This window comes from Colias croceus, chromosome 7 (assembly GCF_905220415.1).
Source record: "Colias croceus chromosome 7, ilColCroc2.1".
Lineage (NCBI taxonomy): Eukaryota > Metazoa > Arthropoda > Insecta > Lepidoptera > Pieridae > Colias > Colias croceus.
Genome location: NC_059543.1, coordinates 4,667,597 through 4,692,521, shown reverse-complemented (window position 1 = coordinate 4,692,521; position 24,925 = coordinate 4,667,597). Strand labels below are relative to the sequence as shown.

The 24,925-nt window shown below is 31.3% G+C and overlaps 2 protein-coding genes across 3 annotated transcripts; one reads left to right on the top strand and one right to left on the bottom strand.

The window, feature by feature from the left end:
- Positions 1–606: 606 nt before the first annotated feature.
- LOC123693409 lies at positions 607–21,265 on the bottom strand. 2 transcript variants are annotated; one of them, XM_045638488.1, is made up of 6 exons: positions 21,067–21,265; positions 11,662–11,745; positions 6,179–6,295; positions 2,527–2,641; positions 1,222–1,378; positions 607–964 (listed from the first exon to the last, which is right to left on the bottom strand). In XM_045638488.1, the coding sequence occupies exons 2-6, from the start codon at positions 11,722–11,724 to the stop codon at positions 838–840; spliced, it is 579 nt and encodes a 192-aa protein (XP_045494444.1). In that variant the 5' UTR covers positions 11,725–11,745; positions 21,067–21,265; the 3' UTR covers positions 607–837. The 2 variants fall into 2 exon arrangements, with proteins under 2 accessions (XP_045494444.1, XP_045494445.1); XM_045638489.1 differs by having other exon boundaries at positions 607–961.
- On the top strand, positions 7,369–10,655 carry LOC123693408 (dynein axonemal intermediate chain 3). The gene has a single exon (XM_045638487.1). The coding sequence runs from the start codon at positions 7,386–7,388 to the stop codon at positions 10,641–10,643; it is 3,258 nt and encodes a 1,085-aa protein (XP_045494443.1). The 5' UTR covers positions 7,369–7,385; the 3' UTR covers positions 10,644–10,655.
- Positions 21,266–24,925: the final 3,660 nt, after the last annotated feature.

The window sequence follows — 24,925 nt, the reverse complement described above, 5'->3', positions numbered from 1 at the left end:
GCCACCCCTAGGGGTGTGAGACAGAAATAACCCGTCATCATTTCAAAGGTATTTTTGCATTGAATTTTGCTTTTTCGCTTTTGTAGATCACAAATCTTACTAAATTACAAAGATCTTTGAAGACAAGATAATAACGTTAATTTAAAGGCATTTTAATACAAAATACCTTAAATAATTCATAGTAATAACACATATAAAAGCTTTTTTATATAATAATTATATGGCAATACCACAGATACATTTAAAAAGTTTCATCGATGCTATTCACATTCGTTATACTCTTAAAGAATTCGTATGTCATACACAAAAGCAATTTTCCTTGGCTCATCTGTTTTCTCTGTATCACATACAATAGTTCTTTTTATTGGTCAACTTCAAGACCATCAGACACTAACAATCTTATTTCCAAACTGCCGAAGCCAGAATCTATTTTATTGATCCAGGTTTAGAACGTTTGAACTTTCAAATTACGGAAATACGTTTTTAAACGTTTTCATCTTCACAAACAACGTGATGTGAAGAAAAACAACTCATAGACAATTTAAACCTGTGATTCCAAAATACAATCCTTATATTACGATCAACACAAGTAGGTACTATAACTTGCAGCTTGTCAAAACACACGCAACAATCGCGTTTTTGAAACATAGCCACCACGAATTCGGGCGCCTTTCAATCTCATTTCATTCAAAATAGTTTCTCGTACTTGGAAGCTGTTTATATAAGCCAGGCTACGCGTTTCTCCCGCTCAACTGTAGTGGAAACTATGGGTACGGTCGCAGTGGCGGCGGGCGCTTCGCTCACGCGTCGGCGTGCGAGCGGGCCCTTGGGCTCATGTCAGGCGCTGAGGTCTATACGGGCGCACACCAGCGCGCTTATTAGTGTAGCGGACGCGAGAGCGATTTGCACGATCGCTATGATAGTCAGGTCGCGTGGTGATGTTAAGCTCTCTTCAGGGTCGCTGCTGCAAAGGAGGCAAAAAGCATGTTGAAGTGTAAAAAAATAACAAATCGAATGGATATGACACTGCATTCTATTTTATGTTACATCAAATTATTCAATTGAGAAGATGGTAGATCTAATAATAGTAACTATTCATAAAAAAAATCATCACATTTTATGCCATACCAATAAAAGTTAAATATCATTCTTTTTTACAGTGTTTTTTTTTTAGTTTGATGAAATTGCAGTTTCTAACACCATTACAAAAAAGCAAATAACCTGTTGTACTGTGGAACTTCCAAGATAGTCCTGAAGCATTGTACTATCAGCGCCAGGAGCATACATATAGATACAATCCACAGTACTGCAGCTGTCGCTACGCCCATCGCGCCGCTCGACATCATACCCCAACCTCGTGACGTATGAATCGACACCGCTATAAAATTGAAATTAAAATTAAATTGTACAGTACAATAAACTTAATTTTGTGTTCAGCGAACAGTTAAATCGTAAATTGAAAATAATGTGTGTATGAAATTTTTGGCTATCTGACAATTTAATATTCGTATTCATCTAACATTTGGATATTGGTATTGTTTCAAACTTCTGTTCAAGAAGGATGTGAAGCGAAATTCTTTATCTTTGATTGTTTTGTTGTTATGAGTTTTGAAATGAGGAAAGCGGATACAATGGATTTTCTTTTAAATTTTTTGTTTCACTCTCGATTAATTCTCTGCTTTGCGTTTTTGGACAATGAAGAAATAAGTCAGGAGTATGACAAGTAGAACATTAAAGAGATGGACTTATTTCATTTTATGTAATTCTCTTGTGAGATATTAGGTTTGTGACATACAGAGAATAGAATAAAAATATACAGTTCATTAAATTCTATTGAAATACAGAAAAAATAAACTACAAATCGAGTGCTTGTTTGAATACTTGTAATATAGTCAGCTATATTCACGTGGTTATGGATAAAGTATTACGATTCCAGTTGCATTTATTTGTATCTTTATTGATACAAGTTTGTATCATTACAGACTAAAGAACATAAAACTTGAGAAACTTTTCAAAGTTTACGCAATAAGTTGCTGTAGTTACCAACTTTTAGCTTCCTCTGTAATAAAATATTTATTTATGTGTTCTTAGTTGAAACTACGTATCATTGCTTAAACTAAATTATTAAAGTTAGCTGTAGAATAGTACTGTTTTCAATGGTAAGACAGTTACAGTTAAGACACAGTTACAAACTACATAGGTAATGTTTATGTTTCATAGTATTACTTAGGTACGTAAAATAAAGTTATATTTAGTTATCTGTGGTATTACTGCTGTTTATTATAGGTACACACATTATAGTCTGAATTTAATATTCAACGAAATAAATCGTAATTAAAACAATATGGTCCCATATCCAGTCGAAAGCCTTTATTTCTAACTTCATTGATCCTTGTTATGACTTTTGTTTCTTTCCTTCTTAACTCCTATCAAACAAGAGTGAATGGGACAAAATGTTACTTACCTTTTCCACTATGTTAACCAAATAATAATTTAATTTATAGTATTCTTAGTAAATAAACATACCCGCTGCCAAAACACTGAAACTGCCAGCCGGTATGCCAAGACCCATGTTTAGCTTTTGACGCTCTTCTATAAACGCCACACTGCCCATTATGATTTTTGATATACCGCACACAATCTAGAATGGAAAATAATAATTAATTTCCGGCGTTTATTTCTAATGAAATATGAATTACAGGAAAATATTTGAATGGAGCATTCGAGGATAGCAAATATAATAGAGTGCAATGACAAAAATGTTTTTATGTAATCTACTATTTACCAGTACCAATAAGCAATGCATCTTATCATTATACCACACAAAGTCATATAATTTATAAATTAAATAAATGTACCATAGAGTAACTAATTTTTATAAATTCCACCTTCATAATATTATGTCTTATAGGCAAATTTTTACGCAATTTTTTTTTTACCTTTTCTTGTAAATTCTCTATCTTTCCCTAGTTTTGAATTTCTTGTTCAAACGGGACGAAATATTTTTTGTCCATTTTCCCACATCTCTTAACCACGGTCTCGCAACCATAATGTACCTCAAGTCTCACTGAACTTTAGATAGAAAATGTTTTCTGTGTTTTAAACTTTTGGTTACAACTCTCAAGTTACATTTGTGTTTGTTGTTTCTGTATTTAGTTCTACAGAGGGAGTTTAAATTGCCAAAACCAATGTTTTAATTAATTAAACTTTGAATTTAACTTTTACTTTTAATTTGTTAAATTTTCGACAGTTAGTGTACCTATAAGGATGGATAAATATAATATATCGACAATGTTAATTATTCATTATACACTTATACAGGCACTGATAGGATATAGGCTTTGATTGAGGGCCGATTTTACAATCCTTGGTTAAAATTTATCCGTCTAATAAAGTATTACATGAACATATTAAAATGTTACTGTAAACTGTCAAATACGGACAATAAGAAAACATTTTTGAAATGGTAGTTTAATACGTTATTCGACGAATAAATTTAAACCAAGGATTGAAAAATCAGCCCTTAGTCTACTAGTGTAATTAATTATAATCCCTTATACAGAATTTGTTTTAAGCGAAACAAAGTATAACTTTTTATTTGAACAATTATATTAAGAATTGATACCTACATATTTTCAAATTAATAGCGCTTTCATATTATAATATGAAGTAAACAATAAATATAATATAAATCACTGATTTTTTTTTCTAACGTTATCGCACAACTACCTCTCAGGTAAAACAGTGAGTTTACGATCCCACCGGATTTAGTTCGGGCTGATATACAATTATTTCAACGTGAATTTAGTACGTAAATGCTCTTAAGAATAGCGCTTTAGATTTCCCCGTATTTCTTCTTTCTGATAGTCGGGCTTATAGTAAAAAACGACTTAATTGAACAATTTTTTTGGCTGTTTTGAAATTTTTTGATCTATTTGTAAAAAAAAGCTGTATTTACGACTAATTAATCAGAGTTTTAAAAACGTTTTCACTCGATTTTTAAGGATATGGTTCTGTTCATATATTGAGTTGATTTTGACTGATCCAAATAACAAATTGTATTTTCTTGATATAGCAGAACAGTTAATCTTAGGTCTTAAGACAGTTTAGGTCTCTAAAGCTAGGTACAACCCAAACTTCGGAGTTAGAATGTATAGCCCTCACATTGCTACGATACTAGTTTCCAACAGGATAAACTACCACGTAGTTTTGCAATCACCATTAAATGTAACTAAGTTATTTCAAATGTGTTCATACACAAAATTTATTATTAAGTTGCTCATATCCAGCTTGTGAAGTCTCAGCTTAATATTCAGACAGTTGCGCTATTTTGATTCAGTCGACCGTTCTATAACCCTATATATGTTTCTAAAAATATGAGCATCAAACGTTATTTTCATACCCAAATCTTATTATATCACGATACAACGATTTATCAACAATGGTGTCTTAAATAATATTATATTTTACCTTTTATCCTTTATTTCTCAACACGTACTACGATTCGTTCAAACGGAGGATTGGTGGCGGTAACTCAATATCTATTATAATATTCCCCGCGTTTTTCATTATGAGATAATATAGAAACGATAATATTAGACGTTATTTTTATTGCTTGCGATACAGGAATATCAGGAATATTTGTATCGTAATAGTAGATATTATGTATCTATTTTTAACACATTTTTATTATATTTTAAGTCTGTATGTTGGTCTGAAACCCACTCCTTACTAGCTAGTAAGTTAGGTTTAATTAGGAGCTCCTTATTTCCTAATTTTGAACCATTTCAAATTATAAGGTTTTATTCGAACTTTCTACACTCTCAAGGATAAGTGACAGTAAAATAATTTATTTCTTCTTAATACTTTCTTCTTACGTAAAATAATTTCTTTCTTACGTATTTGAGAAGATTTAGTCGATGTAAAACGTGTTTTTTTAGTTTTCAAGTGAAACTTTATTAGGCACGTTGAGGGTAAAATATCAAGTATGCGTCATGGCAATACCGTCACGTTATAGAGTAATGCGACGATTTTGGTATCTTGCCAAAGAAGTTTCACTTCTGACACGTGTGTTCGGCACACAATCTCTTTTTTTTACTTAACTTAGGTATTATTTTCATTCTTAATGTAGAGCTACAATATTTGTATGGCGAACTATGCTTCAGTGTGTAATGGAGCACGTTCGTTATTATATCCGTCGGAGTTTGGGAACACAGTGCGAGCTTAGGCTGGTTGCAGAGCTTGACCGACCATCAGTGCGTACGTCAGTCGCGCTTGTCATATGTATGGAAATTCATAAAACCTTTCATAACTAGACCGACCATACGCACGCATATTGTCATGCGCATTAGTGTCATAGTCATACAATTGTTGATTCGTATCGTCAGAACCGACGGTACACACTGACGGTCGGTCAAGCTCTGCAACCAGCCTTATACGCAAGATAATTACACTGTTCCGGGATTGAGGAAACAGAAACCTTCCTATTCTTATATTATTCTATTCAGACACAACATACCATTTAAAGCTTATCATAAATTTGTTATGTATTGTGTAAATGGGTTCCATTAGAAGTAGAACACCTACATTTCTTTCAATATAAAAAGTAAAACAAGAAGATAAAAATAGGTAAAAGTATTCTTGAATACAATGTGCTAAGTATCTTGTATTTGCGGGAGAGAAAAGTAAAATGCAGGTACATAAATATCCTCGTAAACTGTTGTAAAATAAGAATTTAAAATGAAATTTAAATATTTCTTGCTATTTCTTGCTATTGCACGGTATGCTTGCGGTTAAAACGTTTTGTTATATTTTACAAGAAATAATAATGTTGCAGACTTTGAAATATGAAGGAAGATAAATAAATTATACCGGTACCTTTGATTTAACGTTCAATGAAACATTTCATTCGTATAATATATCAATGCCTTAGTAAAATCGATATTGGAAATATGTATATTAGAATGGTTTATCTTTCAAGATGATTTTATGTAGGAAGGAACTTATCGAAAACAGATACTATTAGGTTGATTTAAAATTATGTCAATATGCCTTGTTAAAGCCAAATTCATGGAATATTTAATAAACATTTGTATGTAATTTAGGACAAATATTCTTAAAAATATTTGTAATATTGGAGAAAATAGTACAAAAATAGGTTATTTTACTGTAATTGTACCTGTAACACCCGTAGTCTTAGTACCACAGCCAAGGGATAGCCAAAAGGATGGTTGAAGATCGGGTCGCCTGTAGCGGTCAACGGCACTGCAGATTCCTTACGGTGGGAGAGCGAGGCCTATACAATACATAATATCATATTAATTGTTAAATCACACAGTGCGTAATATTTGTTAATTATATCATGTAAGCTAGTTCTTTATTCGATTTTCTTTTTCCTATTTTCATCATTTACACTTCAAAATTGTAAAATCATTTCGTTTCATCTCGCTTCGTATTTAGTTTCGCTTAGTTTTTTTTTATTTTTTTTTTATTGACGATAGGGAAGAGCTTGACCACAATCTCGCCTGATGTTAAGCTGAGATGTGGTCTAAGATGGTACGCGCTTCCCTAGAAGGTACCTGTTCACTCTACGCTTGAAGATAGTTATATTTAATATTATAGTATAATATTATATTTAATATTATATTTAATATTATATTTATTATAGTTTAATATTATAACAGTTAAACGTATCTCTATACCTACTAACTGTATGCTCTATCTGTCTATGATTTATTAGGAATAGGAACTAGATTATTAAGAACTGCTATCAAAGCCCAAAAATATCACAACCGTATTCAAGTTAATTTTCTTATTAAGTAAACGGGAAACACAACCAAACCCTTAATCATGTTCAGGCCCCCTCCCTATAACGTGCCATTCAGTACCATCGTAACCTCTACAAGACGCAGGCGTATATTATATTTATTTGTGAATGATATTTATTCGTAACTAAAGGCAACTTGAGTGTGATACAGTATCATATAAGTTTACTTTTCATCACATTTAATGAGCAGTTCAGATAGCGAAGATGACACGAAAAAGGTTATACAGGCTTGTGAATCCTCCGACTCGAGCTATGAAGAAGATACGTTGGATAAAACGGAAGGCTCTGAAAGTAAGTAGATTTATGTTATAGTAATAATTATGTACAAGAAAAGATTAAATCGATATTCAATGTTATAAAAAGTTTGTAGTCAAACTTTTTTACTCAAAAAATATACTTAAATAAAAATGAAATAAGTATGTTGACAATAGTAACAATGTCATTGCTTATTACATACTTGACAATTAGATAAATAATAAAGTATTCGAATAATAACGGTATATCTTTATTTATTTCTCGTATTTCTTGTATATTCACAGAAGATTTGCTGGAAAGCAAAATGTCTACACAGCAACCATTGCCCCGCAGAAAAAGATTTATACCTAAATATGATGTTGAAGGAGTACATAAGATTGTTATTGGAGAAGAAACGCAGAATCAAATAGAACTTGTAATCGGTACCCATGTTAATGCTCAATTTCCTTGGAAATCTGTTAATAAGGCCAAGGTTATGGAAACAATTGATTTAGGAGGCGAGTTATCAGAATTTTTTCAATTAAAAGGATTGCTAGAAGCTTACCCAGGTGAAGAGATCTTGATGGGATATATTGTAGATGAATCCAAAGATGTCGATGAGTTTTATGTTTGTTGTACTAATGAAGCTAAAGAGCATTGCAAACAGCAGTCTGATCGATTTATTAGAAGGCAAGAAAAGAAACTGGAAAAAGCCGTGCAGAAAAAACCGAGGCCGTGGAAATGTCTGGGTAGCGATAAAGAACTTAAAGAACTTATACCCATAAATCAAAGACCATTAATGGAGATAGAAATACGTGCTAAATTTCCTAAAGAAAATGACCCAAAGACTCTTCAGGTTAGGGATACAAATTCAAGTCGGGATGGATATATAGAATTAACACCATATAGACAAAAGTTTAACAGTGTTTTTCGTCGAAGAGTAGATTGTGCAACACAAGCAGCTCCACCCATGATTCACAGCCATGCTCAAACTTTGTTAAAATATCCACAAAATATGTGGACACAATCAATAGCAGATGCTTTAGGCAAAGTCGATGACACTGATGCGGGAGGCGATACTGGGAATGCCAATGAAAATGATGAAGCTGGTGCTAATAAGATTGGTAGCTCTGATGAAGATGAGGAAGATGAAAAGGGAACTTCAGATGAGGTAGGGTTATTAGCTTACAAAAATGCTTTGTTACGTATGAGGCGTCCATCTTATATCAAAATGATTAATAGCTTTATGGAATCGCGGAAGAATGAAGTTAACTCCATTGTAGAACTGAACACAGTAATGGATATGTATTGTAATGATTATCCTAATTTAGTTTCTGAGCAAACAGTCGATATTTATGATACTATGACTTTTGAAGAATATGTTTGTTTCACCGACGTAAGAGCGAAAGATAAGTATATTTCATGTGCAGTTTTTCATCCAATGTGGTCGGGTATAGTCGCTATATGCTATGCAGATGGATCACCAACAGTTATGAAAACTGTAAGTAGTCGAGCTGATCCTATTCAAAGAGCGGTATATGGTATAAATCCTGTATTAATTTGGACCCACATTGATAGTTTATTGCCTAAATTATATCTTGAGGCTCCTCGAGAAGTAAAAATTCTTTCGTTTTGTCCTTTTAATGAAAATATTTTAATTGGTGGTTGCGTTAACGGGCAAATAATTATATGGGATATATCAAATAAATTAGAAAATGTTGAGAAAATCGAGGTCCTGAGTGAGAAAAGAGAAAAATATAGAATCGCAATGAAGGCTCATATGGATTGGATGAAAAATGTCCAGGATAATGCTGTAGTTCAACCAACAGTTCTGAGCAACCTCGTAACAAGTCACTATGGTCCCATTACATCAATAAATTGGCTCTCACCTAATTTTACTGTTACTCCTCAAGGCAAAATGGTTTTAAATCGCCCACAAAAGAAGTCTTTGATGTTTTTTACCGGTTCAGATGATGGTGTTATCCTTATATGGAATTTGTCGGTAGAAAATGTAACCCAATTTGAAGGAAAAAAAGTTAAGAAGTCAAAAAGAGTGCTACAAAGACCCTTGGGTTTACTAGTCGATGAATCAGAATTTAAAGTTTTAGATAGAGTTTTACAGCCATGTTATAAATTAAAACTTGGCGCTGCGGGGGAAGTTTCTTCTTTACCTTTACAAAGCTTTGCCATGAATGCACCAATTATAAAGTACATATACACGCCAAGGAATACGGGATCAGGAAGAAAATATTTTAAATCAGAAATTGTGCGACAATGTGATGCTGATATAAATACAATCCTTTATTGTGGTTCTCAACATGGTGAACTAGTTCAAATTACTTGGGAAGGACATGAGTTCAATACCGGAGAAGTTGTGAATTCAGAATATGCAGAATTTAAATTTAGTTGCTGCATACATGATGGAATTGTTGCCTCATCTCAAAAAAATCCTTTTATAACTCATGTAACTTTGACTGTTGGTGGTAAAATATTAGCAATTTGGTCTGATAAATTAATGGGGAAACCATTAACTTGGAAAAAGCGCCCGTACCGATTAACCGCTGGTGTTTGGTCTTTATATAAGCCTAGTTTATTTTTCATTACGACATCTGAAGGTGATTTAGAAGTATGGGATTTATTATTAAGAAGTGATCAACCCATTGCAATACAAACATTATCCGGAAATATGTTGACCGGTCTTAGCTTACATACATTACCCTTAGCTAAAAATATGATTGGTGTGAGCGACGTTAACGGATCTTTTAGGTTATTCTTAGATCCACCGATATTCATGATAGAAAATCCAACCTATATTGGTCGCATGGAGGCAACAATTATTCGCGAACTAAAGGTAATGCAGTCATTCATGGAATGGCAAGATGAGTGGATGCGCAATAACCCCCAAATATTATTAGAGATGAAGAGAAAAGAAGGAGATCTTCTTGCTCTGAAAGAGGAGGAAAAACGTAAACAAAGAGAAGAAGAAGAGAAGAAATTAGAGGAAGAAGCAGAAGCAAGAAGGCAGGAAAAAATGAAAGTAGTTGGCCCAGAGGAAAGGTGGCAGAAAATTATACAGAAATTGATCGAACGAACTATCGCAGTCAAAAAAAGAATCAATAGGGCCGAATTGATTGAGCATGAAAAACCATTAAGAGAATTAGAAGCACAACGGTTAGAAAAAGAAAGGAGAATGTTAGAGATAATGAAAAATCAAAAAACAATTTTTAACGATACCGTTGCTATACTATTCCCTGAAGCAATTAAGAAAGAGGAAAAGGTAAAAAAGAGTCTTTTGCCAGGAAAAAAGAGCACTTTAAAAGAAACATATTTGCAAGAATATTCTTCGTTAAAGAATAGTGCGCTTAATACTGTCCGTGATAATCCTTTTAAAGTAGCATTTTCATGGGAAGCAACATTAGCTGAAGGAACAGAAAGAAGACAAGCGCTTAACGCACATGAAGATTTCATAAAGCTTCATAAATGTAGAATAGTTGAAGAAGGGACAAATTATTCTCCTCCAACCGTAGAAACAAAAGTAGTCCAGGAGATAGTTGAAGATGAAGAGATCCAAGGGGACTTATAGTCAGTTATTTGCAAAATGATACTTTGACAAACAAAGTTTTCCTTGAATTAGATATAAATATCTGGACTAATATTCTGATACTTTTTTAATTTATTATAAATAAATAAGGAATGTTCTTTGTAAGTCCAAAGGAAATCCTGAAGTCACAGTGTAAAGATACATACAGCTGTAATTCTTTATTGCATTGCAACATTGCTGATTTATAATGTCATATTTTTAAACTTAATATTATGCTCTAATTATCAAAAAGAATAAAAATATAGGTACTGAAAATAGCGTTTTTCTAGTGAATATTTTTGATGTTTTACTGCTGTTAAATTAACAAACCTTGTTAATTTTAATATTTACAAACAACAAGTGAATTATAAAATTCTTAGAAATAAACTTGCCTTAATTTACATAATTGTCTTGGCACAATTAGTACTTATTTCATTTTTTTTTCAAAAATATTCTAATAATTATAAATAATAGTTTAATTAACGAAAATTTACACACGATTTGGTCTTTAATTGATAATCATGATGTTTATAAGCATAATGTTGTGTTATTGTCCTTACTGTTTTCCCTGAAATAATTAATATTAACATAAATTTATCTGCCCGAAACCCGTCATATTTGCCTATTCAAGTATCTAGTGATATTTGGCTTCCTCAATTAGGCTTTAAGAGATTAAGTTGTCACCATTCTGAAATTACAATTTTTTCCGATCAAACATTTGTGTTCGTTTTTCTATCAACACTCTGCCTTTTGCGCAATTTTAATTCTCTGTAAGCTTCATTGATTTATAGAGATATTATAATATTACGGGGTATTATGAACCTTTATACGATTAAACGTTACAATGTAATATAATTTCTGTCTTATAAATATTAATATGTGAACATCATGATTTTGTGTAGGTTGTATGATTTACATTAAACAATTTAAACAATATTTGTTAAATAGCATCATAAATATGTCCTGCAATTATGAATTAATTATACTTACCATAGTAATAAATAAATAAATTAATACATACTGCATTTAATTCTTCCATATCGTCGTCACAACTGAAAGACGTTGCACATAGTTTACGCTTCATAAATGCGGCGCTTGATGCGTTCTGAAAGAGAATAAATATGTGTTAATTGTTTATTTTGTTCAGTTCCTTCAGAAACTTCTTATAGCAAGTGACTTTTTAACGGACTCGACATCAAAATTCATATAACTAATTTAGCAGTAATAACCAAGGCAAAAAACGATGCTTTTTGCTTATGCTGCTACAATTTTGCTATCCCAGACAGACAAAAACAATTACTCTCTAATGGAAATTATTAATATGCGAGATACATAACATAGATATGCAATTGGAATGAGATAATTTATATTTAACAATGTTTTTAACTATTTTTAGGAGCCTGCAGCACTCATCTAACAACAAAACTCAAACAAAAACATTCAACAGAAAATCGCTTAGCTTTGATGATTGCTTTGTTACGTTAACAGCAGGAGAATGCCTTAGAATCTAAATAATGGGCCATAACAATTTGATCTGACGCAGATACATATGCCATGTATTTTCATAACGCTCTAAGCATTTTGATAATATTGTAATTTAAATTGTTATTCTAAAAGAAACGGTGTTTTACGCTTAAATATATGTATATTGTATGCCTATTGAAATCTTTTATCGTTTTATTTTAAAGCTATGCAGGTTCTATACCTACGATAAAGCATAATGAATATTCATGAATTTTCATACAATGTGGTATTAAGTTTTCGCAAAGAAATTCCATTCACGAATCGCGAATTTATTTCATAACTTTGTATTACATGTAAAAAAATGAGATACTTGAATTGTTTTGATTCATTAACCAAAAAAGGAAAAGTAAAAGCAGTTAGGAAAATAATTACATTAAAACATAATATATATTAAAACAATTACTTAGAAATACTTAGAATATTAGGTGCAAAGCAGAATAATTACGAATACAACAGCAGTATAGGGAGAAATTACCTACATATTTTTATTTCTACGATTATTGCGTCGGTATATTCACTTTGGGAATCGTAAAACATGCTCAAAAAATTCTGAAATATTCACCCAACACTCCTTGTAGGTAATATATGTAAATCCAATCCAATCGTACAGAGTGCCAAGCCTACGACTAATTTGCTAATGGGCTGCAGTATATGAGGCTTTAATGAGAATAAACGATCCCTATGAATGGCCTTTTTGCGTGCTCCAATGGAACTTGATACTTATCCATCGATCTTCTTTATCTAGGCCATACTGTGTGGACTGCTAATTATTATGTTTCATCTCTACAATTTACATACATATACAAGGTGGAAATTTTCTAACACTGGAGGGGAAGTACTTGAAAGCAAATTTCCTTTATTTTTAAAAAGAAAAAGAACTGCATTTAAAGAAAACATTCCAATCCATATACACAATATTAAAAATAGGTCTTACAGTCGTCTTTTTCACAAAATATTAGCCGTAAAATATGTAATACTTATTATTTAGAACTAATGGACCTTGATCAACATCAACAAAAAATGTTTCACCTCATAAGTAAACAACAATTATTGCAATACAGTGCACGAGTGTCAAACTGTGTTTTCAGTTTTTGTTTTCTTTTAGCTTCAAGCGCTTTTCACTTATTATTTTTGCGAAGGGCGACACAATAGACAGAAATGCTTTTGCTTGTTTTTCCCTAGAATAAAAGAATACTGCAGCTTGTTTTCACGTGAAAAGAGAGGCAACAAGATATTTGAATAACAATGATGCTCGTTGAGAATTATTTTTCAGCATTATGTTCACATAATTTCCCTTAACTAGTGGTGGGACTATTTTGTCACTTAAAACAAGGAAGATATTATACGGTGGGTATCAATATTGAACTGATCTAACGCGTGGTAACTTAATTGCTTTCTATTGTTACACATTTAAATAAGCTATGTAAAATATAACAAAGAACTATTTTTATTTTGTACATTTTGGATTGATATCTAATATTATAATATGTAAATTACAGCTTATAATAAACTCAGAGTATTGAGTTAGCATAGGCATAGGCATAGAAAAATAATACATTGCATGCAAAAGATTTTCTTCGACTTCTTTTTAATTGGTTCCAAACTACATTAAAAGCGGAAAGTCTTCGCAGAAAGGCCCGTAGGGACCGGTAAACAGAAAAGAGTGAACTATCGTAACGTTCGTCTGGAGACGATTCTGTTAAGCGTAGTTTCTGTTAAATTGCTGCCCATGACGGAAATGCTTTAACTAATGAGGGTCTTCTATTCCGATGCTGGAATGGACAAATTACCCAGAAACTTAAGTATTATTAAAGTATTTTCTTGTTTTGGATTTCACTCTTACAAGTGTAGTAGTTGAGAAGTGTGCTATTACGTCCATCGCGATAATAAAGTAGAATTGCGAATAAAAATGTTAAAAATTCTTATTGATAAATTTTAAACACCAGTGGGTGCAGTATCATATAATGCGGAATTACATCTGGCTAGGTATTAGCAAGAAATTTCTAACCGTAGTTGCACCATAAAAGCAGTTCTCATTAGTTAATTGCATGCGCACTTTGACGTTAAAGCAATATACCTCAGTACTTTAGAGATAACAATATAGTTTTCCTAATATAGCCCACTTCTGCTCATAATATCAGGAAAAGCTATTGGATGCTCTAGGTGCTCTTATAATATAAGCTGTTCCATAATATTACATGATATCAATAATGTGGGCTTATAGCGATACAAGCGTATCAGGAAATTGTTTTGTGTAGTTATATTATTAAGATTATATTCACAGAAGATAAGCGTTATATTGGCAGTATCAAGGAAGGGGGAATTTATTCACAAATTTTATTGGAGATATAGGGCATAATGGTGGAAGAAACATTAGAGAAGCTTGTGTGAATGTTTTCTTAAATGCTCATAACGCTTAATACGGTATGAAAGGTTAGAAATAACCCTAGTCATCAGCTCATACCCATTTTTTAGAATAACAATAAAAGTTGCCACAAATGAGGGAATATTTGTTATAGAAAATGAAAAGAAATGCTTGATTTCAGGGAATTGTTAGGTTGACGGAATTAAATGTAACTTTCGTAGATAAGGACGTTGTATTCAATGAATCGACATTGACTTTTAAAGAAAGATATTTCATTTTTGTCCCTACCCAGGCTCAGAGCACGTGAAAAGTCTTTGTTGTCTTCGTGTCAAGTGTAAGGGTGTTATTTCCGACATCAAATTTCTTCTTCAGAATTGCGAAGTTATGACATTATCTTACTTAATGTGACTTCTTATGGCTCTTACGTTTTATGCGGGCAAAACCGCAAAGTTTCGCCCCGTCTAGTTAGTTAAAGTAAATGAAAGAAAGTGTAGTGTTGTGGTCCATTGAAACGTTTCATTTGGTTATAACGAGCGTGCCGGAGTTACTGTAGATGAACTACCTAGAAATAAAACAAACAACTGAATGAAGAGAATTTGCATTCCCTTTGTTTGTGTGCTTTGAGAAAATATATTAATATTCTTTTTCTATTCGCATTATTGTCATGAAATATTCAATGGTATATTGCTACAGAGTCGATAAGATTTTGAATGTTCTAGTTTTTTTTAAGTTTTTTGAATTATAAAGCAGAAAGAGATGTTCTGGATTGCTAATACTAATTGACATTACAATAATTAATGTTTCTAATGTAGAGCCATTTTAATAGGCAACATTTGACATTTCAACAAAATTCAACAACGTAACCTGGTAACGACGACATAGAATAACATGATATTTCGTTTTGTTAGAACTGCACATTTGCTTAACTTTTTTCAATTACGATTACATATTTATAATAATAATGAGCGATACAAGTAATTTTAAGATTTCATTTTACTGATAAACCATCCTAAACATAATAAACAATTTCTGAATTGAAAAACTGACGTCGCTACAATTTTGTGTCAATAAACCTTTTTTCTTTTTAAATACTAGAGACGTTACTCTAAAAATCGAAATCTGACATCTAGAATCGAATGCATTGATTACTTGTGAATAAAAATCATCATAAATTAATAAATTCGATTGACAAATGTTTCAAATCCGTATCGATTAATACATTTTAATCGATGTTTTTAAGCAGGTTACCTCTCTTCGAAGATAAAATTGATAGACGTCAAATGTTGCCTATTAAATTGGCTCGACTATAGTAGGTAGGTACTCATGGTAATGAATGAAAATCAATATTTGGAGTGGTACAACATGGGTACAACGTATGACTTGTTCACTTGTGATTGGGTTCTACAAATTGCGATGTAAGTTTTGGCAAAGAACGAATAATGCTGATCCAAATAGGTCGTTTATAAGGAAATAAGAATTCTAAGAGTTGATATTATGTAAATAGCTGAGAGGTTCGGACACAAATAATATTATTGGAGTTCATGTATTTTTGTTATACGATTGATATTTTTGTCTATTCTTCGTAGGTACATTTTATTAATGAATTATTAATATTGATCCTCGTGGATCGTTGACATTTCAGAACACAGACAGAAATATGTTTGTAATGGAAATACTTGGACTTAGTGTTAAATCTGGTCAATAATTTTACTTAGAATATCGAAGCTAATAGGCACAAATGCTCTAGTTAAACTGTTTAAATAATTTTGGTAACTCCGTCTATTGGACATTTTAACAACAATTTATTTCGATCCGTTAGTAGTTTATTTTTTGCTAAAAACAAAGCTAATAATATACATAAACGCATTTGAGAATGATAATGAACATCTCAAAATCTCAGGTTTTTCAATCTCCTTATTCAAACGATAAAAACCGTCCCAAATTACATTATAGAAAGGGATAACGAGTTTTCACGTTTTGTATCTAAAATGGCTGCCGAATATTATAAAACAATGCATAATAACAACGTATAAAAAATGTACAATAACAGCTTATAAAAAAAAAAGGTACGCATGTAAGTAGTTTCAAGTAGGTACCTACTAATTGGTTTCTGTATCGCTTCCAAGATTACAATACATACACGTGTATTATAAAGTCTTTGCTTTAACGATGCGCGTTTTCTTGTTTTATTTCGGGAATTTCAAAGTTCTTTACATAATATCTACATGCACACAAAAGTTCTCATGTTATACTCGAGTATTGAAGAGAATAGGTGTTGCACTTTATATTAGAGTCGTGACTCTTATCATGTTCTAAATATTCTAGAAGTTTCTCGTAGTTTTGTTTTGTGCAAGGTTTTAATATAAGCTTTCCTGTCCGATAACAGGCCAATATAGACAACATTTTGAATGTGAATTGTATCGTTGCATATTGTAGTTATAATAATAATTATTATGGCAAGAAAATTAATATTAATTAGTCATCTGTTTTATGACTCTATAACCAACACAGCTTATTTTTCGTGCTTCTTTCCTAAAAGGTCCATTTTTTGTAAATTTGTTCCACAAATAAGTAGCTAGTCGAAGAAACAACTGATGTTGTACTAATTGTAATTTATCTTAATCAAATACATTCTGCTTTGAACCAATGAATTTGGCAACAAGTTAAAAGATTTAAACTTCAACCATTTGCATTTAAACGGATCCTTTTTTTATTACAGGAACAGTTTATATTATTGAAATTTGTTAAGAATCGTAAAAGATACTATGATCCTCTAATTAATTATTATTCTCAGAATACGTACACGTAGAGGTTCTAGCTAATAATCTTGATTGTAAATGAGTTTATCATTCAGCTTTTAAGAAAGAATAAATATTAGACATTAATCTTATTAATAATATCGATATAATTTAAATAAGCTATTCCTATGCCTAAAGTTATATAAATTAGTTGTAATGTTACTTTTGATACTCATAGCTGAGCAAAGTTTCAGTAATCTATACTTAATCCATACTAATATTATAAATGCGAAAGTAACTCTGTCTGTCTGTTACTCAATCACGCCTTAACTACTGAACCAATTTGTATCAAATTTGGTATAGAGATATATTGATACCTAAGAAAGGACATAGGATAGGTTTAATCCCGGGAATCCGACGGGAACGGGAACTATGCGGGTTTTTCTTTGACTGCGCGGGTGATGCCGCGGGTGGAAAGCTAGTAATAAATATTATTAAGTTGTTACAACAACTGCCATTCTATCAATGAATGTATACGTGTATGTAAAATGCATAATTGTAAACAAGTAACATCTTTAAGGTTAAATTATAACGTAAAAATTTAAAACAGCTAAAATAAAATTAGATTAATTTGCAAACACTCTACATAATATAAATGTTAATATTTACTACTCATGACTTACATTTGTGCAAATTATTTAAAGCATTAAATACACTGAAACGTATTTTATTCATGAAAATGAAATTATTATGAAAAGCCACTTGAATAAAGTTAAACACATTTGGTTTTACTTAAGTATATTGTGTTAGGACGAATAAACAAGACCGGTAGAAATCCTTTGCTTCTATTGAATAAATACTTAGATCATTCCATATTTTAGCGGTTGTTTTTATTAGTAGAATATTGTAGTGAACTAGCTTTCCGCCCGCGGCTTCACCCGCGTTTTCAAAAAAAACTCACATAGGTTCCGTTTCCGTGGAATTTCCGGGATATAACCTACCCTATGTGGTTATCCAAGTTACCCTCTGAATGTGTGCTAAATTTCATTGTAATCGGTTCAGTAGTATTTGCGAGAAAGAGTAACAAATACATACATACACATCCATCCTCACAAACTTTCGCATTTATAATATTATATTTTAATAATAATTAATTTTAATATTATTTATACCTATTAGTAGGATAGTATAGGATAATATTCATTTATGAGAATGTACTAGTTATATAATAGATGGTCATAATAATTTCAATTGTATTTTGTGTAATAAAAACCAAATAAATGTTTATTTATTTTTTCATAAATTATTCAGTAAATAGCGAGATTGTATTCAGCTTTTAATCTAAGATTTTGATCTAAGGTTAGAGTTGAAGAAAACGAATTTAGTTGGCTAATGTACAATTGACTGATTCAATTTTACTTGCCGTATTTCGGAAGGTCATTGAGGCTTTTATAAAAAAAAAACTGTTTCTTACATGCCCAAAACATTATCTTACACCAAAAAAGTCGTTTGAAGAACCTGAGCTTCGTGCAACATTTACGAATAATATTTGCTAATTTAGTAATCAACGAATAAAATGTGTGTGTTATTATAATAATTATTGTAATAATGTACTTATTTCGAAAAATCTTAAGGATACCTACTAATATCATTTTTCATTGAAGAATCGCAAGGAATTTGTATCTACAAATAGCATTTTACATTGCTTTCTGTAAATGTACCTACTTCTAACTGATCAATGATGCATATTTATTGTAAGCCATTGCGTCTTTTCATTACAAATATCTTGAACAACAAAAGGCGCCTGGATTTTAATCAAACCTTTCTTTGAAGCCTTATATCTAAGAGTGGTTAGTTATTACACGCTTAGATTAAAAGGGAATGCTTGAAGGGCTATTGAAGGGTAATTTATAATATCCACTTATTATTTAGTACATGCTTCTTTACACATGAAAGTCCTAATAAATCTGCCGAAAGTATAATAAATCAGTCTTTCACTTTTACTGTTAAAGCATTATTCGGTAATAAATTTATTGGGTTTAGGTTTTCTCTTTTCAACTTGTTAAACAACACTGGGGGGTTGATGTGCTTTCCGATTTAATTTCATTATATTAAAACTATATTTTATTACCGGAAGTTCATCGTTTTGCAGAGCCAGCATAAAGTTTCCTTTGAGCATAGGCAATGAACCTGTTAGGTACCTACCTACTTACGATCACAATTTGCTATCTTTTAATTTTAAAATTTCATGTATAACTTCTAGAGTACAGAAATAAACAAATTATACTGAATTGCGTAGTTGTGTTAAAATATTGTGTTTACACAATATTTTTAAATTGTTTGCATACTCCTACGGAAGATTCGCTATTGGATTTTAATTTACATTTTACTATTTTTAAATAAAAATAACTGTAGTCTGGTTATTGCACATTGAAGGTAGGTATATATACATATATATATAGGCTATGTTTATATATATTTTTATTAATCTTATATGAATTAAATTGTAAATAATATACAATCATACTTTTGGTTTAATTATTATTGAACCAACTCTATAACTGGTTATACAGATAAATTTCATGGTTCTCAGAAAACGTTTATTACAATTTTCACTTCGATGAGCAATGAATTCAAAATACAATAAGTTAAAGGTATTCAACATGGATCACTTTATGAAATCTGCAATTCGGTACTGACAGTTGAATGTTTTAATATAAAACGATTTCAAAATTTGATGCCGATGTATTTTATTTACTACTAGCTTTCTGCCCGCGGCTTCGCTTAAAATACGTACGCTTAAAATAAAAGAAACAGCTACAAATGTGTAGTTGAATTAATAAGTGTTTTAATGCTTTTACCAGTTTTAATTCATTTAATTTTTGTAGTGAGAGTTGTGCAAGCTACAACTACAGGTAATTAGATGCCGTAATATACTGCCTCATAGACGCGGACATCATAACGGGTACTTACTTGCAGTAGGTACATCAGGCAAAAATTGGAGGCAGTAAATCACACAAATTAACATGGTACCATGATCTTGACAGCGACTTAAGAAGGAAGACGGGAGCGTTTCAAATTTTGGGAAAAACTGAACGGTAGGAAAGACTTTTGAAGGTATTCCCATCCGTTAATAATATAATTAAATTTTACTCGAGAAGAATTTTTTTTTGTTTGGCAATAGGCATTTTAGATTATATTCATTGATAGATTGGATTGGACTGGATTCATTCAATACATTGGATAATCGAAATATATAAAAGATATTATAAAAAATACAGTGTACAGAAGCTTTTACACTTACGATCACTTAGTCACTATACCTACAATGCATAACTAATTTAAAAAATTAATCTTAACTGAGGTAAAGTTACAAAATAAAGCATCAAATTGAAGCTATTTTTAGATAGTGTCACAGCCCTCGACCCCTTGGTTACACTCTGAAATTATATGGAATAAGTTAGAATTGTGAAAAAATATAAATTAAAAAAAATTGACATCAATTTACATCACGAGTCCTATGATAAACTTATAGTAGTTCCCATAATCATTTTAAATCAAGTAGAACAATAGAAAGCAAATAACATTGTTATAATATCAAATTTTAATTATTCGTTAAAATGTGAATGTTCAAAGGGCCACGTTTGTTAAATTGGGAATATCAAAGAATAACAAAACATTCAAACAATAATTTTTATATGTATAACAAAAATCGATAGAAATTCGACATCATTAGTTCAGTCAGTGTTTATGTAAAAACATATTCAAATAAAGGAATAAAAGATATTTCTCAACGTACCTCCAATTAAAAGTTTTTGCCGAAGTGTCAGTTCTATATTTTTACAGCACGTAGTCTCAAAAGCATCCAGAATGCAAACACTTCACACTAAACAATACAAAGCCATCAGATTTAAATTTCCGATTACATATTCATGTTTCTTTCGCGATTCAAATGGAGATTTGACCTCGGGATCAAAATATGAAGCGGGCGAATGCCGCGGGAGCTGAAACTGTACTGAAGCCAGAATCTGAAATTACTCTGTAGTTAGAAGATCAAAGTTAACATACTCTAATATTTTCTCAGAGATGTTTAATTTGCAATGTTCTAGGGACCCTCAAAATAATGCCAGCTACTATTTCATTATTTTTGTTGAGCAAACTCATTCAATTATTTATGAAGTAATTTCACTGTAATTTCTCTAGCGTTTGTGTGAATGAACACGTGGTGAAAACTTGTTTTATTTTTGTTTTTCTTTTGTTGAAGAATAAGTTTGAAATGTAAGTTATAAATAAGATCTATGTTTTTTTTTTTTTTTATCAGATGTTTTTATCGCGAACCTAAGTTTTACTTTTGAACATTATTATTATTTTTATGGACTGAAGTTATGATTATGATTACAGACACATTATTTTTATTGATTAAATTCTTGTGATATGTGTCTACTGGATGATTCCAATACCTAAAAAGGTTTTATTAACTATTAACTTACGCATCAACTAAATGGGGACGGAACCATCGAGATAGTATGTACTATGGACGGAACAAACTTCTATAGTACAAGGAAATTCCTAGTTTCGAATTCTGGACTACAATGTGACATAGATTTGTTATTGGGGTATTTGATTATTTTTATAAATTCTTTTGTATAAAGGTTCAATATCGAGAATTAATATTAAATTAATTTTGAATGTATTTATTTTATGTAGATACCTATTTTAAGTTAAGGAAGAGCGGGTCCTCCTGACACAGGTTTTATCTTAAACTTACTAGGATGGCCCTACTACTCCGTATTGTGTAAAATTTAGAAACGAAATAAACAATTTTTATTTATTTTTATTTTTATCGGAATAAAAACTGTTCTAATGTCTCATGTCTGTTAGACCGTTCTTCTGAATACCAAAAATTATTATTATTAGTTCTTCCGAATTTAAGGTTTAATGTTCTAAGTATAACGATTCTTTGACAATTTATATAATAATCTTACAAGAAAAAATATAATACTAAGGTTATTTACGTAGGGCTGTACTTAAGAGGTTTAAAAATAAACTCGAGTAATCGTGAATAATGATGCGAACAATGATGCGTAGGCCGTCTCATTCGATGTACTTAATGTTAATGTGCCCTTTACAGTTTCCCTTGCTATTTTGTTTGTAATTACTTCGTCTTAACATTTTCAAATTACATTTCTTTAAAATGTAAATAATACGAAAAATTATTATGTTGTCTGAAAAAATGAGTAAGGATTTTTTGAAGTGAAATTTCTTTAGGCTCTTTGAGAGTACCTAAAATTTCAATGTCGCGTCATGCCGTCGGGTCAAGGATGACGAGGTGATTTTGGTATCTTTGATTCTTGCCAAAGAAGTTTCCCTTCTAACACGTGTGCTCGGCACACACATTCTTATAGAGATATTTGTCGAGCAACAAACAATATTTAGATCTGTAGCTACCTGTATGTAAAAAAGCCTTTTTGTGAAAAAGGTTTTCATTTGTGACGTATTTCCCATGAAAATTGAACATGAATGTGGCCTACGTATTCTATTTTAGGTCGGCTACGGATTAAAGAACGACAGCATTTGTTTCTCATTTTTCTTTATTTTATACAATAATTTTTATCTATAAGATTAAAATATGTCTGAATACTGATACGTGTACTCGGAATGATACTCGTATTATAGGAATTCTAAGAAAAATTACGAAAGTATAAAATTATAAAGAGAAAGATTTTCGTAACACAGTCACGCAGAAAATATATTTACTTAATGTTTGTATAATTTAGTGGAGATGATTTATAGTAGCGACTTTTTAGGGGATGTGATAAGGGGATATAAATCTAAAGTTAATCGAGATCTAGCTAAAGATAGTCATATAGTAGCTTTCTGAACGCGATTCGTTGTCAAACGAAAATCCGCGTAGTTCTTATTCTCGATTTCAGAGATAAAACCTTAGGTTCTTTCTCACATAACATCACACACAAACTATCTTTGTACCAAAATTCATCGAAATCAGTTCAGTGGTTTAGATGTGATAAAGAGTCACACAGGTAGACAGAGTTACTTTCGCATGTATAATAGTAAAAATATGGATAATTACTGACGAAGGTGTAGATGTATTTTCAAACCAACAATTCCAGGAGTAAAATACAAATCAATTATGTCCGGTATCGACATTCAATCGGTACGTAATCTCTCAATCAGCTACTCGGAAATGTGATTTGTCGAAAATTGAAAGCAAGCAATTGGCGGCGGATTTAAAGAAAATAAAAATGCTAAATTCATTTTTAGGTAGCGATGCGGATGAATAAAAATGTAAATCAAAATTTTGGAACGCTTTAATTGTTTCCTTGTTTATTTTTCTTGCTCTATCAGGATTTTCCTATAATTTTGTTTTTTTAACCTTTTCTAATGAGCAGTGAAGCCTGGATTGGGGCAAAAGATATAGTATATTTCTCGACCAATTTACCAACCCTAATGTTCTAATACTTGGTAATTAGAAACAGAAATAGCGAGAAGAAACCCAAATCCTCTTATATGAGGTTGACGTTTTAGCCAACGTTTAGAAATGAATGAGGTTGACGATTCACAACGTAAAGTACTCTTATCTCATCAATGGTGATCATAAATAGATATACTTAGGTCGATAGATATTTATTTTACGTCACGGAAAGAGAATCATTGAAAACAGTTTAAACGTAAAATAAAACAAAAAACACTTCCTTCTTTTACACGCGGGATAAGGATATATCTTATTTTACAAAACAATTATAAATAAACATCAACTGTTACATTCCTTTTTTGTTTCTAATGGGAGAATGCTTGTTACTACTGAGTACTACTACTACTAGTGAGGTACTGACCTATCTATGTTTTATTTCGCGAATTGTAAGGATTGTATTGACAAATAAGGACATTCCTTACTGTATCTAAAATTGTTCAATAAGTTTTCTACTAACATCGTTATTTGCCAAATGAGCTCTTTAAGATTTCAACATATAGTAGCGTTGCTAGGCAACACAATGAGAATTGAGAACCTACCAATCAATGACTATAGAAACCTCATAGAAACCGGCTTAATAAAAGGGAAACGTATTACTCAGTCATAGAGCGAGTATATTAGATATGTACATGTTTGAAGCTTTAATACTCGTATAATTTATATTTTAATAAAGAAATTAAATATTTTAAAAGCATTATCAATTAACTAGCGCATTCAATTAATTTATAAGTAACCAGTTCTCTCGTCACATTATTTTTCGTTATAGATTACATCTCCCCTAGTTTCTTACTTTGTCGCGGACTTAGGCTACTCTATCTCTCGGGTAAATCTTCCAATCTTTTTATTTCACGTCCATTTTATTTTTGCGTAAGATCATTATGTTATGTCTTCCTTCCATATATTTATGAATGAATGAAAGCTTTATTGTACACACCAAAATAATGAAATAACATTAAGTAAAATATACATAAATTGCACAATAGGCGATATCAATCTTTATTTATGTTGTTTTCATAAATGTCCAGTCCAGAGTCAATTTAATTTCCTTTTATGAGAAAGAAGTGGGAGTAGGTAAAGTATATTAAACATCTATTATATAATATGTTAGCGATAAATATTACGTATTCATGTTTGAATAACATGACAGAAGATTTAGATAGAAATG

What these genes read in the sequence shown, in the direction of transcription:
- LOC123693409 (XM_045638488.1), bottom strand. Translation starts at nt 11,724, where the DNA reads ATGAAGCGTAAACTATGTGCAACGTCTTTCAGTTGTGACGACGATATG. An exon ending in ATATGGAAGAATTAAATGCA is followed by an intron (nt 6,296 to 11,661) that starts GTATGTATTAAT and finishes TGTATTGTATAG; the next exon opens with GCCTCGCTCTCCCACCGTAA. An exon ending in TAAGACTACGGGTGTTACAG is followed by an intron (nt 2,642 to 6,178) that starts GTACAATTACAG and finishes TTTCCATTCTAG; the next exon opens with ATTGTGTGCGGTATATCAAA.
- LOC123693408 (XM_045638487.1), top strand. Translation starts at nt 7,386, where the DNA reads ATGTCTACACAGCAACCATTGCCCCGCAGAAAAAGATTTATACCTAAA.